We start from the raw sequence: 17,748 nt of genomic DNA, 5'->3' as shown, positions 1-17,748 counted from the left end.
GCTGTCGTCACTATATAGACGATTGAGGAGAAGTGGGGCTCCTTCTTGTGTTGTCGGTGTAGAGGATGTTGTCGCGGAAAGCCATCAGCGGTGTAGATGATCGAAGAGGCATGGTGCTCTTCTCTTGTGTTGTTGATGCAGAGGAAGACGCTGGAAGCTGTCGGCGATGTAGATGACCAAGGAGGTGAGGTGCCTCTCCTTGTGGTGTCGATGTCGATGAAGGTGCTGGGAAGCCATCGGCTGTGTAGACGACTGGGGAGGTGAGGTTCTTCTCCTTTGTTGTCGATGTAGAAGACGATGCCGGAAGAACATCGGCGCCGTAGTACACCAGAGAACTGTGGTGTCGCCCTAGTTGTGGTTGATTTTGAAGGCAGCGCCGGAAGAACGTCAGCATTGTAGGCAGAAGTTGGAATGGTGCAGCCTCGGGTGTTGATGTAGAATGCGACGCTGGAAGACCAACGGCTTCAGTCGGAGACCGTGGAAAGTATCGTCTTGCTCCCGGTGTTGTCATTGTCGATGTAGAAGACAATGCTGGAAGACTAGCAACATCTTGGGACCGGGGCGGTAGGGTCTTGCTTCTGGTGATGAGCGTGCTGACCAAGCCATTGGCTTAATATGGGCCTCAGCGTCGTCTCTGATGATGTCGACAGCTTGGCGAAGTCTAGACATGGCAGCCTGCTTGGGACGTCGGTGGAGCAGTCATGGGGTGCGTCCCTTATCTCTACCGTCTCATGGAGTCGAGGGCATCGAGGAGTAGCACAATGGACTTGCCTCGGCAGTCGGCATCGTAGTGTTGTCTTGATGTTGCAGGCAGAAGGCGACAGGATATGGAGCGCTCCCTCCGGGCTGCTGCAGAACCCGCACATCACTTGGACACCAGCTGGTTGCCGCTAGGTGCCTCTCCCTGCTGGACACCCGCACATCTGTATTTGTATTTTATAAAATATGAATAAAGCTTGTGTTCCCGTATCTTTGTTTATTGTGTATTTTCTATATACACTGGCATGCCCGCAATTTATTTTTTCCGGCGTGTAGAGAAAACCCCTTGGGTATTTTTCTCCCCAAACAAATTGGCCTGACCAAAGGAACGTGCGTGAGAAAGCTAGAAGCAAGGCTAGCGCATGCACGCGTATTCCCATCTCGGCCGGCTAGTTCGTAAGCTTCTCTCATTTTGTTACGGATCAATACGCCGAGTCGTCGTCACGGCCAGAGAGTTCGGGATATCATGATACTTCTAGAATCTGCTAGGCCACGCCGGTTATTGTGCGGGCCTGGCCACACAGCTGTTCCAGGTTTGAGTACGTGTACACAGTCCCATACGTACACACGCACCGGCACTGCATGCGTAGACGCCCATATGGAACTCTGCACGTTCCCATGATTTGTTTGGAGGTAATTATCTATGTGCCATTATAAATTGTTGTAATAACTTACATACCATTCAAATTTTAGAAAGTTCACCTGTACCCTTCATGGAAGTTTCTTTTACCCAGGTGCCACTCCCGTCAATTTTCCTTGTAACAGCAGTTAACTTGCATGGAAAAAGACGATTTTGCCCCTAGTTGTAGAATGCAACATATTTTCATGTTTTACCTGTGTACCACTGTTAATTCTGACAGGCATATTCTGCCAGGTTGTACGTGGAGTAATCATGTATATGCGCACATAAAAATTACCTGCATAATATAATCAAAATATAATATTGCAAGATAGGCAAAAAATTGAACAATCGACACAACCACAATTAGTATTTAAGTAAACAGAATTAGACTGACTATGCACGTTGATGATGTATTTGGACCTCTTTTATGTCTAATTCTATTTACTTAAATACTAATTGTGGTTGTGTCGATTGTTCAATTTTTGCCTATCTTGCAATATTATATTTTGATTATATGATGCGGATAATTTTTATGTGCGCATATACATGATTACTCCACGTACAACCTGACAGAATATGCTTGGCAGAATTAATAGTGGTACACAGGTAAAAACATGAAAATATGTTGCATTCTACAACTAGGGGCAAAATCGTCTTTTCACATGCAAGTTAACTGCTGTTACAAGGAAAATTGAAGGGAGTGGCACCTGGGTAAAAGAAACTTCCATGAAGGGTACAGGGGAACTTTCTAAAATTTGGATGGCATGTAAGTCATTGCAACAATTTATAATGGCACGTAGGTAATTGCCTCAAATTTTAGAAAGTTCCCGTGGCGTGACAATTATGCAGCTGACTTTAGTCCCTCTTGTATGACTCTTGTATATGATTCACAAAATCATATTTTAAATTAGTTGCACAAAATCTCATCAAACATTATTAAAGATGTCTTAGGCACTAATATTTTTTTAAAAAAAAAGGAAGGGCAGGAGCACAGCTATTGTTCCTTTTGCAATTTAATTCTTTTTGCGAAAGAATTTCACAGATAGATCTTGGAGAAGCGGTTTCGAACCCAGGGGTCGGCGTCGTTGCCGACCGTACCTCCCGCCTCCCCCACCACGCCACCTTTCGCCGCCGCGCCTCCCTCCCTCCGCCGCCTCCCTTCCTCTGTCGTGCCTCCCTTACTTTGTTGCCCCTCCCTCCACCACCGTCTCCCTCCCTCTGCCACGCCTCCGCCGCCGCCGCCGCCCCGAGCGGGGACTGCTTGCCGACCGATGTGGCTGCACGCTTGTTCGGCGTGTGACGCACAGGGCTTGGAGCCACCTCGGCGGCGGGCGAGCTTAGTGCCCTGCAGAGGAGAGGAGGGGGAACAGGGACAGGTTGCTTTCGCGCGCGACGGGTCCGGGGCAGACGGAATCTATTGAAGGCCCCGACGGCCACCACCACCACCACCGTCAACCGCCGCGACGTCGACGGCGACGGCGATCTATCCGGCGTCGAATTGAGCCCCGCCGCTTGAATGCGCGTCGCGTCCAGCATTCAGAGCAAAAGGAGCTCTTCTTCCTCCTGACGAGCGCACAAGAACTACTGCCACTGCAGCTCTGTCGTCTGCTCCAGTTATAGCCGACCGATCGACGCATTCAAGTTAAAGCTGCGGGGGGCAGCGCAGCGCCCGTACGAGCGGTAGCTCGACGCAGTAACGCAGTGGCAGCTAGCTGGTAAACGTCGATCGATCTCCATGGCCGGACACCAAGAACGCGGCACAGTAGTGAGCGAAACTGAGAACGCGATCGATCGATACATAGTACATTTGGGGGGGAGTTTAATAACGGCAGGGAAATTAAGACGGACCGTATTACATGCGTGCGTGGATTATTCGGAACGAAATCGAACACTCGGAACAGTGGTGGTGGTGGTCGGAGTAATGGAGCTCCCCCAATCTTGCCTCGGTTCCTCGTCGTCGTCTCTGACGGGCGGCAGAGCAGAGCAGAGCAGCAGGTCGCCTCCTTTTCTTCCTATGACGTGGTGGTAGCTCGTAGCCGGGAATAGTGGCGGGCGGTAGTAGCTAGTAAATGGCGGCCATGGCCGCGGCGGCGACGGGCGGAGGAAAGGGTATCAGTTCTTGGCGGCCACCGCGTCGGCGTGCTGGTGCGCCACCTCCGTGCTCATCTCCTTGAGCTTCTCCTCGACCTTGTCAATGGCCGCAGCAGTGTCGCCCTCCTTGTTCTTCTTCTCTTCCCCGGCGGCGGCGGCGGGGGCCTCCTCCTCTTTCTTCCCCTCCTCCCCGGCGCCCTCCTTCTTCGCCGCCGCCGCCTCCTCCTTAGCCGCAACGCCGTTGCCGTTGCCGTTGGCGGCGACCTGGACCGCCCTGGCAGCCCGCGGGGCGAGCGGCGGCGGCGGCGGGCCGTCGGCCTCGAAGGCCTCGACGGGGAAGCTCCTGGAGAAGCCCCCGACGGCCTTGCAGTGGAGCTTCCCCTGCGGCGGGTCGTCGACGCAGATCTCGTGGAGCGTGACCCAGATGAGCATCTCCTTGGCCTTGACGCCGGTGATCTTCTTGAGCCGCCCCTTCTCCGCCACCGCCGACACCTCGGCGCCGTACGAGACGTGGCGCCCCGCCTTGGCGAAGTAGTGGTCCACCTTGCGGCGCTGCTTGAGCCACACGAACCCGGTCTCCTCCACGTACCCGCACTCGATGATGTCCTTGAGCGGGAGGAGGCCGCTGGGGAGCCCCGTCTCCTGCAGCAGCAGCCGGGTCTTCTCCTGCCCCGCCGCGTCGCCCACGTAGACCTCCGCCTTGGCGCGCACGTCCTCCGGGATCGTCAGCGTCATCGTCGCCTCCGGCGGCGGTGGCGGTGGTGCTGGGGGAGGAGGAGCGGGAGACGACGCTGGCGGCGGCGGAGTGGTGGGGGAGCAGTGAGAGCGTGAGGAGGGAGGAGGGGGTTAGTTGGAGGCAAGGATGGCGTGGTCGGAGAAGGGAGCGCGAGGCGGGCGCTTATATAGGAGAGATCGTCAGCGAGTGCCCTGTGCCCCAGCTCATTTACAAGGTGAGGCCCTGTTGTTCCCAACCTATAAACACAAAAACGTAAAATTTTGTGAAAGAATCTAGTTAATTTGAAGTACTAAATGAAGTCAATTTACAAAACTTTTTACATGTATGGACTGTAATTCGCGAGACGAATCTAATAGCCTACTTAATCAATGATTTGCAACAGTGATGCTACAGTAACAATCCACTAATTATTAATTAATCATGGATTAATTAGCATCATTAGATTCGTCTCGCGATTTATAACCCATCTGTGCAAAAAGTTTTGTAAATAGACTTCATTTAGTACTTCAAATTGATAAGATTCTTTTGCAAAAAAAATTTGCAAAATTTTTTTGCAAAAAGAACTAAACACGGCTGAATTTAGTTTAGTTGGGTTCTTCTTCTTCTTGTTGTTGTTCTTGAAAAAAAAAGCTAATTTTGTTGGGATAGATGTGGTTGGGAGTTGCCAGCTGCAATGCAATCTCCCATCACCCTTTTCATTCAGAAATGAATTCAGTTTGATCGTGATCTGGTGGTGTCAATTGTTCTGTCATTGGGAGAGCACGACCTCACCTCCGTCACTTCCACTGTTGCCCGCTCACACCTCCCAGAGAGGACGCCACTGACGCTACAGGCAGGCTCCGTGGCACGTCCTCGACTTCGACGTCGACACGGCACCAGGCCACCAGCAAGCAAACAACATTATTTTTCAAGTTGAACACGACGAGACGAAGCAAAGGATTTTGTTTTTCCTGCGCATGGAGGATCAGGATCATCATCAGCCGAGCTACCGTCGCGGTCTCGCTGCAGTGGACGACGGATGGGCGGAGGGACGATCGGCGGCCGGCCGGCCGGGCCTGGCCCCCCACGGGATCGCGACGGTGCTCCGCCACCGCCGTGACGTCGGGCGGATCCAGCGACGGCGGCGGGCGGCCGTGGATCCCGGATCCGACCGCCGCACGTGCGCCGGCCGGCCGCCCGGAGTGACGGGCATAAATGGGACGCGGGTGGTTGGGGACGGAGGGAATGGGGGAGCTTCAATGCCACCACCCGCAGTCCCACCAGCTCAGCGCGGCAGCTTCGCCGGTCGTGGGCAGGGGATCGCAGCCGCGTCGCCCTCGGTCCCGTTGAGCAGGTGGCGCCGGCGACGGCATGGCGGGCGCCCACGAGAGCACGCGGGCGCGGAGCCCGTAGTACCATGCCGTGGTGACCGCGGAGTCGCGGACGGCGGCAGAGGGCTCGCTCCAACGGCGGGATCGCAACCGGCCAACCACCCAAGAACGACCAGCCCCGCATTGAATCCTCTGATCCGCCGCGCACGCAGGGCCGCGTCGAGGCATTACAAAAAAAAAAAAAAAGAAGCCGCGTCGGGGCGGCACGGCGCGCTCGCCGGCCGCCGGCGGCGTGGGCGCCCGGAGCCGTCCGGAATGGCACACGCGTCTCCGGAAAACTCTGCCCGTCCGCCGCGGCGCAGGCGAGTCTTCAATGCCGCCGCGCGCCTCCGCTGGCAGGAGAGGAGACGGTGGTCGCACGGTCGAGCCATGGCGTGGCGTGGGGGTTGGATCTCTCTTCAGTTTCACTGCGCTGCTGCTGCTGCAGAGGCCTGCAGCTGCATGGAGCAGGCGTGCATCCGTCTGCCTGCCGGGGGGCACATCAGGGAAGGAGATCGGTGGAGTCGCGCCGGCCTCTCGCCGGCGGCAGAAGGCTGGCAGCCAGGCGGTCGGGCCGCGCGCCGCCCTGCCTGCCACCGCGGCACGGCGAGCACACGGCGCGATTGGATTGACGCCGGCGGCGGCGGCGAGCAGATCGACCTCACCTCCCCCGCCGTGCGCCTGACTGATCGTCTCGCGTGGTCACGCCGGGCGTACGGTTACGCTCAGGGGTTCCCGTCGGCTAATCGTACGGGGATGAGATGATGACCGTTAACCGCTTAAAGCCGCGTCACGCCGAGCACCGGGTGCAGCAGCAGGGGGTTGAGCCGCACCGCTCCTCCCGTTCTCTCTCTCTCTCTCTCTCTCTCTCTCTCTCTCTCTCTCTCTCTCTCTCTCTCTCTCTCTCTCGGGCGCACGCGTCGGAAGGGTGCGCGCGTGCGCGGGCCCCGTACAACGCGGCTTCGCTACCGCCGGCCCCGCATTCAAAGCAGCACGGCGCCACGGATGGCCACGGCCCCGCGCTCCCGCTGCCGCTGGGCGTGCGCTCGATCCGAGCCCCGTCCGTCCGTGCGTGCCCGGCCGGCCTGCCCACACGCAGCCGCTGTGCCGTGCGTGCACCCAACCTAACCCCCGCATTCATGGCCGCTGCGTGCCCCGCTGCTGCTGCTGCCCGGTCGCAACTCACCTCACCCGCCACCCCGGCCTCCGCTCGCCGCCCGGCACCGGCCCGTCCGTCCCGCGCCCGGCACGGCGGAGTCATGACGCCGGCCGGCCACGGCCTCGGCGACGGCGAGGTCTCCCCCGCGCCACGGGCGGCGTACGGTTAGGCCCAGGCTTTCCCGCCGGCCAACCGCACCGGACGACGACGGTTAACCGCGTGAAAGAACACGAATGGATGTACTAGTAGCACAATGTTTCGAGAAAAAAAAAAGAATTTGGGTGTACGAGAAAAAAGACGGGCAGGCTGTTAACACTTGATGGCCCCCGTGAACCATACAGACAGCATCAGTGCACGCAGCGGGCACCCGTCCGCTCCGGTGCTTGGCCGAGCTCCGGCACCCATGAATGCCAACGTGCCGCGGCGGCGGCGGCGACGGCTGCTGCGGCTGCGACGACGATGCTGGCAGCATGGGCACGCCCGTCGCCGACGCGCCCCCGCGATCGATCAGCCGCTCGAGGCTGCGCGCAGTTCATGCCCGTCCGCCGCGGCCTCCCCGCCCATGCTCATCAGGGTGGTCAGGTGCGGGATCTCCTTGGGCACCGACGCCGTCAGCACCTGCGCGCCAAGCCGCCAACCAACCAGTCAGTCCAGCCAGTCCAAATCCATTCACCCCGGCGGCGAGCGACCGGCCGGCAACACAACATTCACCGCCACACACACCTCGTGGCCGTCCTCGGTGACGAGGACCTCGTCCTCGATGCGGATCCCGATGCCGCGGAACCGCCCCGGCGCGCGCTCGTTCAGGACCGGGGACGCCGGGATGTACACCCCGGGCTCGATCGTCATCACCTGCACATGCACATGCAGCAGCAACAATGGAGTTATGGGCGCCTGGGGCCGCCGCCGCCGTCCCGGCAATGGCAGCGCGGCGCGCTTCGCTGCACTAGCTAGGTGACAGCAGCGCAGGATCGGCGGCGGGTTATGCCGGATAAGGAAAGGAGAGCACAGCACAGTGCTACAGGCATACAGCCTGATATTCTGAGAGTCCAGCTAGATTGTTGTACGAAGATTCAGGACAAAACCGGCGAAAATGGACGCAGGAAACAGAATTACTAGGGTAGGAGGGAGGAGGAAGACGAGAGGGGGGCAACGATCGGCTACTTACGACGCCGGGCTCCAAGGGCTTGTCCTTGGGGAGTGTCACCGAGTCATGAATGTCCATGCCTAACGAGTGACCTGGAATCCGGGACACCACGCAGATGGCAGTGTTATGCTCTGGTCCCCCCGGGGGAGCATTCAACACCAAATCTAGAGAACAGGTGGACAGCGGGACGGACCTATCGCGGTCGGGTTCAGGTAGTTGTATTGGATGGATTTCCCCTTCTCCAGGACCCCCAGCTCTTGGAATCCCTTTATCAGCAGCTTCACCTGCATTCGAGAGATTTTGAGATGAGGATCTTCTGAGATGAAAATTGATATACATACTTGCAGAAAACTGAAAGGGAACCAGGATGCAGAAAACTGAAAAGAGAACCAGAATGACGCCAAAAGACATACTGAATGATTGTGTATCTCGTTTATGCTGGCACCTGGTTTACAGAGCTTTATGCACTCCTTATTCGTCTCCAGTATTAGGCTGTACAGCTCTTCCTGGGGTCAGTCATGATGAGGTTTTGAGCTGTGAGTCGAATCTTCAAGACACCAAACTGGACCGATTGTTTCTAGAGTATATAAGAGTACTGTGTCAACATAAAGAGGGCACTACAAATTGAGCACTTACCTGAGCAGGCGAAAATCTGCCACAGGGTGGCCATGTCCGAGTCAGGTCGCTAAGGTAGCCATGATACTCGCAGCCAACATCCATGAGAAGAAGATCACCTGTTTTGATCTGTTAAATAGCTGTGTTATTGACTTCAGAAGAAAATAGCTCTAAGGTGTGGAATGATCAGAGAGAGAGAAGAAAAAGTCCTCACTTTTCTATCGTTTCTTGAGTAGTGTATAACACTGGCATTTGCACCTCCACCAACAACAGGATGGAACCTAGGATTTGGAAACAAAACTCAAGGTAAATCATCTAATACTAGCACCTTGCTCCATCAACAAAGAAAAATGAGTCCCTTGATCCAATTATGATCTCATGTTGCATATGCACAACAACTTAATTCAGCTATCAATTAACAACGAATGGATAGGAAGAATACACGGCAGAATGCTTACGCCATTCTTTGGGCACCTCTCATTTTGCACTCATATTCAATCTTAGCTGCCAGCTGGCTTTCCTCCCTGTGGGTCCTCGATAGCAACATTGTTTGTAAAAGAGACTGATCAAGAGAAGAGAATAAGTCAGTACTCCCGAAAGATTCAAGTTGTCGCACATATTCAAGTCGAATAGTTAATACAGTATTTATGTGTCCCCAAGACAGTCACTTGATCTTGTGTTTTAGACTTTTAGGCTTGATGCTTTGTGTCTTGCATCCTGCCTTCTCCCTAATTGAACTAGAAATTTCAGACGTACTGTATTTTCAATGAGCCCTTTTGAGAGGCCCAACCAATATTAGGGACACACAGTATGTGCACAAATCTGAGTTATGGAGCCAACTAGGAGGCAGGGAAATATGTGCATGACAGCATGCTACGTATAATCATTAGAGAAATCATGCACCTTTGGGTTTATCAAACCAAAAAGGACTACATAATTTCAGCGCTCTCTTGGAGGCCCAACCAATAATAGAGAGATGAACTATGTGCGGTGCCTGAATGCACAAACCTCAGTTATGGAGCCAACCAGGAGGCAGCAAAAAAATGAGCACGATAGCGTAGTACGAATAATCATTATGAGAATAGTGTATCTTTGGGTTTACTGAACCAAAAAGGACTACATATTCATTATAACTATCTAATTAGCTAAGTGTCGTGGTGTGCAAACCCACAGCCGGGTGGCGTAGTGCACCCGCCTAATCCTAAGTGTAGGATGTGCTTGGGAGCAGTCAAGGAATGCTCGATCTAGAGGCGTAAGAACACGATGAACACAGCAGGTTTAGAGTGGTTCGGGCCGCCGGAGCGTAATACCCTACGTCCACTGTGTGTTGTATTGATTGTGCTCTCAAGAGGTTGAAAACGGGATTGTTCTGAGTGAATCTGAGCTTGTGTTGTGTCTGGCTTCGCCTTGGCCTTACGTACTCCTCCATTTTATATCTCAAGGAAGGACTGTACATAGCCGTTGGGTCCCCGACAGATGGACTCAGCGATGTAGTATAAAATAACATACTGTACAGACATTATGGCGTTGCAGGCGACGGAGACCATATTCCTGGATTTTCTTACTTTGCCCGTGGGAATCTTCCGTCCGGCATAGCCATGCCCTGTCTTGTCGAAACGGCGCCAGGGCGTAGCTTACGGCGTAGCTTGCCGTAGCCTGCCGCGTAGCTGAACGGGCCGTGTAGCTTGCGGCGTAGGCGGTATGATGAAAGGGTGTCGTGCCGTCGTATCCATTTAATACGGCAGACGGACTCTGCGCGGATGCGGCGCATGCGGTATGAATGCGGTGGGTGGGCGAAGCTTCCAGCGGAAGGCTTGCGCCCGCGCCCGCGTCTGCGTGACACGTGGCAGCTCCGGACCCCTCCCGAGCAGCTAGCTGAGCCGAGAGCTCACGGGGGTCCGGATAGGCACGTGGAGGTCCCGGACCCACCTGCGGGGGTCCGGGTCCGCGGCCACAGGTGCTGACCATTTCCACCTCTGGGACACATGGTGACACCGGACCCGTCCCCGAGCGGGAAGCGAGTCCGGGACCGTTGGTCCGGTGAGATGGAGTCGGACCCCAAGAGTCCGGCTGCTCAGCTCCTTAGGGCGTAGTTACTGAAAGAGATGTAATTTGTGTGGAATAATTGCTTGATTAATTGGGAGATACACAGGTTACATATATAGGGCTGAGAATAGCTTGGGACTAAAGGAAACCCCGAAACCAAATCTACTCAGGACTCTAACTAACCATATCTCCCTAACCAAACACAGGGCCGGCCGGCTTATACATGCCTAGCACAGGACCCACACACAAGTATATACAGAATCTGTCTAACACGCCCCCGCAGTCAAATCGTCGGGTGACCGAACATTAAGACTGGACCTAAACTCCGTGAAGACGGATGAAGGCAACCCCTTGGTGAAGATGTCGGCGAACTGAGATGTCGTCGGGACATGAAGAACATGCACATCACCAAGTGCAACACGCTCCCGAACGAAATGAAGATCGATCTCCACATGTTTGGTGCGCTGATACTGAACGGGATTGGAGGACATATAGACAGCACTGATGTTGTCGCAGTACACCAAGGTTGTCTTGCGCAAAGGAGTGTGCAGCTCAGACAGGAGTTGGCGTAACCAGGTGGCTTCAGCAACTGCATTAGCGACAGCTCGATACTCAGCCTCTGCACTGGAGCGAGAAACAGTGTTCTGACGCTTGGACGACCAGGAGATCAGATTATCACCAAGAAAAACCGCATAGCCTGAGGTAGACTTGCGTGTATCAGGACAGCCAGCCCAATCAACATCAGAGTAGACCACCAAATCTGACTGAGAAGAGGGGCACAGGAACAAACCCATATATAATGTGCCACGGACGTAACGCAGAATGCGCTTCAGAGCAGTGAGATGAGGCTCCCGGGGATCATGCATGTGAAGACAGACTTGCTGAACTGCATAAGAGATATCTGGCCTGGTGAAAGTAAGATACTGGAGGGCACCAGCAAGACTGCGAAAATCCGTGGGCTCAATGAGCGCTTCAGCGCCCTTGGTCTTCATCTTCGCCGCAGCACCCCTCTCCCTTCCTTCCTCCAGGTGCGCGACGACCTTCGTCTCGAGGAGCTGACCATGGCCAAAGCTCCCCCCGCCGCTGCCCTCACCGCCCTCTCCGGCTCCAGCACCGGCGGCTCTGGCGGATCCAAGCCACCCACCCCGGCGCCGCCTCGACCACCCCACCAGCAGGACTCCGCCCCGAAGACGGCACAGCAGTCGGCGTCCAACTCCGGGGGCGGTGGCTTCAAGCGCGGCGGCAAGCGCTTCAACAAAGGCGGCAGCAGGGGTTCCTCCGCTGGCGGCGCCTCCGGCAACGCATCTGGCGGCGGCTCCTCCTCCCCTGCGACGGCTCCACCGACCGGCACCAGCTTCTACAACCCGTGGACCGGCGCGATCTACATGTGGCCGGGTCCACAGGCCCCGATGCCTCCGCGGACCGCTCCTCCAGCTCAACACCAGACCTACGTCGCCAGCCCACCTGGCCAATGGGCTGGCCAGTGGGGTGTTCCCTCCCCTGCTGCGCCTCTGTCTCCGGGCTGGGATCAGCAGGCCCTAGCGGCCCAATTCCAGACCATGTCGCTCCAACAGCCGCCACAACAAGATTGGTATTTTGATACCGGTGCTACCACTCATATGGCTTCTGATGCTGGTATACTCTCGACCTCCACTGTTCCTTCTAGTCACTCTCCTTCATCTATCATTGTTGGCAATGGGAATCTCCTTCTCGTGGTCTCCACCGGCAGTACTGTCCTTCCACATAACCTCCATCTTAATAAAGTTTTGGTTTCTCCTAACCTTATTAAGAATCTTATTTCCGTTCGTCAATTCACTATCGGCAATAACTGCACTGTGGAATTTGACCCCTTTGGTTGCTCTGTGAAGGATCTTCCCACTCGGAACGAGATCGTCAGATGTAACAACTCCGGACCTCTCTATCCGTTGCAGCTTCCGGCATCTGCCCTCCTAGCATCCAGCACCTCCTCACTTTGGCATCAGCGTCTCGGGCACCCTGGTCATGAAGTTTTGTCTAGATTAGCACACTCTTCCGCCATTCGTTGTAATAAAAGTGCTAGCAACTCTATTTGTTATGCGTGTCAACTTGGTCGTCATGTTCGTCTTCCCTTTCATATGTCATCATCCCGCGCCTCGCGCCCCTTTGAGTTAATACATTGTGATCTCTGGACCTCGCCTGTTACTAGCGTCTCGGGTCATAAATATTACCTCGTTATTCTTGATGATTTTTCTCACTATTTATGGACCTTCCCTCTCCGCCTTAAGTCTGACACCTTCTCCACCTTGTCTGATTTCTTTTCCTATGTGCGCACACAATTTAACACCAGTGTGCAGGGCCTTCAGTGTGACAATGGCAGGGAGTTTGATAACTCCAGCTCGCGCATCTTCTTCCTCACCAATGGCGTTCGTCTGCGCATGTCCTGCCCCCATACTTCACCACAGAATGGTAAGGCCGAACGCATTATTCGTTCCATTAATAATGTCGTTCGCTCCCTTCTATTTCAGGCTAGCATCCCCCCAGGTTTTGGGCTGCCGCACTTAACACTGCTACATATCTCCTGAATATTCTACCCACCAAGATGCTCGATTTTTCTACTCCACATCTCTCCCTCTTTGGGACACCACTGTCATATGACCACCTGCGCGTCTTTGGGTGTAAGTGCTACCCTAACCTTTCTGCCACTGCCACAAATAAACTTAATCCTCGTTCCGCCTTGTGTGTATTCCTTGGCTATTCTCCTCACCATAAGGGCTATCTCTATGATGTTGAGGACGAGCGTCTCCTCAGAGATCGGTTGGCCGAGGTCCCGAAGATCTTCCGCCATGCGTTTGAAGCGGCGGCAGTAGTCGACGACAGAGAGATCGCCTTGGGAAAAGGCCTGGAACTCTTGGTCGGCGTAGAGAGCTCAGGTGGTACGGTTCCCAAGGAATTGGGACTCGATGGCGAGCCAGATCGCACGAGCGGAGGCACCGCGCTCGAAGACAGAGTCGGCGAGATTGTCGGAGATGGCGCCGAGCAGCCAGGTGCGGACGACACAATTCATCCGCACCCAGGAAGGAGAAGCAGGGGCGATGGCGTCGGAGAGAACATGGCGTTCCAGCGAGTATTTTCCGAGGACGTCAAGGAAGGACTCCTTCCAGCGGGCGTAGAAGGTGGAGTTGACATCCAGGAGCAGCGGGACGAGAGTCCGGATGTTCTGGACAGAGACAACTTGCGCATGGAGATTGAGGAGGACGGCGGTCTCCTGTTGGAGAAGAGCGGCCTGGAGGTCGATGTCGTCTTCGCCATGGTGGAAGGCATCGACGTCATCTTCCTTGGAGGGCGCGGCCGCGGCACGTTCGGCAGCAGCGCGCTCCTGCGCGGCACGGAGACGAGCGGCGGCGGCGTCGAGATCGGCCTGAGCGGAGGCGGCCTCCCGCTCAGCATCCTCGGCGCGGGCCAGAGCAGCAGCTCGGGCTGCCTCGGCTGCGCGTGCTTCCTCGTCGCGTGCAGCGTCAGCGTCGGCAGCAGCCTTGGCGGCGTCATCGTCGCCAAAAGTCATGGCGCTAGGCCGGGCGGGCGCGCAAAGTGCAGCGCCGGCGGGCAGCGCAGAGGCGAGCTAGGAGCAGCGCCGGTGAGGTGGGGCGCGCGTACAGCGGCGCCAGCAGCGGAAGGAGAAAACCTAGTCTCGTGATACCATGAAAGAGATGTAATTTGTGTGGAATAATTGCTTGATTAATTAGGAGATACACAGATTACATATATAGGGCTGAGAATAGCTTGGGGCTAAAGGAAACCCCGAAACCAAATCTACTCAGGACTCTAACTAACCATATCTCCCTAACCAAACACAGGGCCGGCCGGCTTATACATGCCTAGCACAGGACCCACACACAAGTATATACAGAATCTGTCTAACAGTTACGGATAACTACGCGAGTCTTGGCACAGTAGGAGTGGGTACCCCAGCTGCAGGGTACCGACACTAAGGCACGTTGGGTCCCTGTCTAGTCCTCTACCAACAGTTTTTTCCACATCAACCCCATCAGTTCACCAAAGAAATAAAAACCCTCTTGACCTTTCCCAACCCAATCACTCTAGTTCCTAATAACTGTATCAGATAGAGCTAAACTAATATTTTGAACTGCAGTATCTAACACATTTCAGTGAACTCTATGCAGGGTTGAACTAAGAATTTAAGACTATGTCCTAAGATCGTGGAATGCCAGAGGGATTGTTCTAAAACAAATTATACCTGAGAAACAATAGATGCTGATTCCCTCATCAGCTTAATTTCAGATTTTGACTTGATCCACCGTAATTCATCAGTGTAATATGTAAGATCTTTTACTTTATTGTTGAGTGATGCCCGACGGAAGGCATCCAAGTTCTTGTAAGAAGATGATGATGTCTTTACATTGTGATATACCCCCTTTGATCGCTCGATCATTTCAGGAAGGATCTGTATTACAGTAGCAATGGTGTTAGTGGTGGAAAGTTCAGTAATCGACAACTAACAAAATTGTACTAGCAGGAAACAACAGTAGTGATCAAAATTGACAGAACAAATACTGCTGGCAGAAATCCGAGTGTGGACCTTTTGCATCTGACTCAGTGGAAATGCTTTATCCGCTTTAAAGAATTCCACAGCTGCGTCAACTCCAGCAGTTTGACCTTGCCAAACTACATCCTAGCAGAATAACACATTGATAAGAATTATGTGTCATACATAGAAAAGGTATCAGAATAAGAGTTCACTACCTCCTTATTTTTATCAGGCATGAACATGCATAGTCCAGTTTCTTCACTCAAAACTGCTATGCCACCAGGTTGCGTACAGCCAGTAATGTACAAGTAATCACCATTCTGTCTGAATGGATATGGCACTACATCGGTCATCATCTGCTGCTCAGCAGAGGCAATAATGGCCAAGCTCTTCTCTGGCAGCACTTCCAAAAGCTTTTTTCTTCTAGATATGTACTCCTCATTCGTGATGCCTGGTGTGATCTCTCCATCAGCTAATAACTGGCTCATAGTGACATAATGTTTAAGAGACAAATTCAACCATGTAAATTGACAAACAAAATAATAGAAGGGTGAAAATTTAGCAAGATTTGGACATACACATATTTCACTGGACATGAATATTACAGATGTGGGTATATTTGGCATAACACCTGTTGTGGACCAGATTATTTGCTCTTGTAACTTATAAGGTGGACTAATTAATTTATTTTATAATAATTAAGTACTTTAAGTAGATCCAATTCATAATACAAAACAAATTCGTAAGAAATGGAGGCAACATTCTACCCTAACTTCAACTTCTTTGTACGAGGATTAGAAGGCTTATGGCTAAGTTATGCTTGAAAATGAACTGTATACCAGGTCTTAGCTACAGATACTAATACAGAACAAGAGGAACTTAAGATGGTAAGATCTTATATTGAGTGGCATATCTTTCCCATCCTGCAGGATTTCTCACAAAGAAATTCAAGTTTTCTAACAAGATGGGAAAGTATGCACACGAATTGAGTTGCATTGCCTATATGTAGGAAATGGTACAGACATAGCTAATAGGCAACATATTACAGCACTTAAAAAACATATACGTGCAAAACACAATGCGACCTTTAGCGGTGTCTAAACTTGAAGACACTGGCCTGTTTAGATGTCATTGTTTTAGAAAATCATGGTATCAAGAAACCAGTGTTTTAGAAACAGGGGGTGCCAAAACCATGGTTTAGAAAAAAGAGGCTCCAAGTTTTAGCAATACCATGGTTTTCAGAACTACAAAATTAGTTGTATCTAAATACCTTATAATTTTTTAAAACTAAAGTTATTCTGTAAAACTGCAGCATTTCCTAAAACTCTAAAAAACCTCTGTACCCAAACAGGGCCAAGTGTCAGAATGCCTACAAAATTTGGCACCACATCAAGTAAGTAATGAGAACGGCAGTACCTCAGGGTGTGACTGGGGCGTCGGTTGGCCAATATCGACTATTCCTCCAGATGTGTATGCAGCTCGCTGTACCAAACCATGAGAAGCAGATAGAAATCGAGGTGCTACCTGGGTGCAACATTGCAAGAAAGAGACGAATGAGTACTGGCAAACAATGATAAAAGAGAGACATCAGCTTTGTGTCCTTGACATCTAACCGCAGGCACTGGGTCCACATTTCACAACAATTTAGGAGAAAAAGAGAAAGGTCATTAGCAGCCCAGCCTGAGAAAAGAATTTGCCACTTCTCTCATCAGGAAAGGGAAGCTTAGCCATTTAGACTAACCAACCAAATACATAACAAGTTAACAACGATTCTATGCTCTAGTGCTCTGATTCAGTCGACAATCAGAAAATACAAGCGTAGCCGTGACAAGCTTAAAATCTTCCTACCTACAAGGAAAACGAGGCAAGTGCAATCCTCACACGATTTCAGCCCAAATTAACAAAGAGCACCACCTAACATTGAAAAAAGCTTTACTGGCACAACATAGAGGAATTTCTCCTCGACAACTAATCCAATCATCCCAGCGAGGCCATCCCAAACTATTTCACCTATAGGCTTATACTACACGCGCCCTTAATTCCAAGATATTTCTTTTTTGAAAAACATTCCAAGATATTTCTATTTTCTACGGGACAGAATAAAATTCAGCGAAGCTCCAGCCTCCAGGATGCAACCTTGAAGCTACTCGCGCCTAATCCAATCACCAGAGCCCAGAATATTTGAGCCTCTGTTCATCCAGCTCAGCAGCACGCCGCATCCCAAGCATCAGCCATTCGGAAGAGCTGCACGACGCGTCCGGAGGACCCGACGCCGAAGCAAGCAAAGCAGCGCCCGCAGCAGAATCCCACCCCTCCCCTCCTCCGAGAAAAATGAAAAATCAGCAAAAGGGCGGGAAGGGACGGAGGGTGGAGCAAAGGAGAGACAGGAGGTGCTTCAGCGATCTGCTTACCTCGGTTGCTCGCAGCGTTCTCCGTAGCAGCCGCGCCGCCATGGCCGTCGGCAGCCTCCCTAAAACCTTGCTCGAGTTCGCTCTCTCTCTCTCTCTCTCTCTCTCTCTCTCTCTCTCTCTCTCTCTCTCTCTCCTGGCGTCTTCCTTCTCTCTCTAGCGGTCACCAATCTTAAAGCACATCTAATAGCCTGTTTGACGAGACAGGTGAATCGCTTTTTAGCCTAATGGGCATGGAACGCAATTACGCAGATTTTAATTTTTGGGAAGTGGTATGATTTTGGCAAGGAT

At 52.9% G+C, this 17,748-nt stretch overlaps 2 protein-coding genes across 2 annotated transcripts; both read right to left on the bottom strand.

Moving 5' to 3' along the window:
- Positions 1-3,147: 3,147 nt before the first annotated feature.
- On the bottom strand, positions 3,148-4,362 carry LOC120699806. The gene has a single exon (XM_039983884.1). The coding sequence runs from the start codon at positions 4,205-4,207 to the stop codon at positions 3,494-3,496; it is 714 nt and encodes a 237-aa protein (XP_039839818.1). The 5' UTR covers positions 4,208-4,362; the 3' UTR covers positions 3,148-3,493.
- Positions 4,363-6,927: 2,565 nt separating this feature from the next.
- On the bottom strand, positions 6,928-17,610 carry LOC120699805 (intermediate cleaving peptidase 55, mitochondrial-like). Its single transcript, XM_039983883.1, has 13 exons — positions 17,461-17,610; positions 16,466-16,573; positions 15,265-15,528; positions 15,101-15,193; positions 14,759-14,965; positions 8,937-9,040; positions 8,693-8,759; positions 8,500-8,607; positions 8,277-8,369; positions 8,057-8,147; positions 7,885-7,955; positions 7,440-7,568; positions 6,928-7,334 (listed from the first exon to the last, which is right to left on the bottom strand). The coding sequence occupies exons 1-13, from the start codon at positions 17,500-17,502 to the stop codon at positions 7,224-7,226; spliced, it is 1,488 nt and encodes a 495-aa protein (XP_039839817.1). The 5' UTR covers positions 17,503-17,610; the 3' UTR covers positions 6,928-7,223.
- Positions 17,611-17,748: the final 138 nt, after the last annotated feature.

This window comes from Panicum virgatum, chromosome 3K, assembly GCF_016808335.1.
Source record: "Panicum virgatum strain AP13 chromosome 3K, P.virgatum_v5, whole genome shotgun sequence".
Classification (NCBI taxonomy): Eukaryota; Viridiplantae; Streptophyta; class Magnoliopsida; order Poales; family Poaceae; genus Panicum; species Panicum virgatum.
This window is presented reverse-complemented; position numbering and strand designations above follow the sequence as displayed.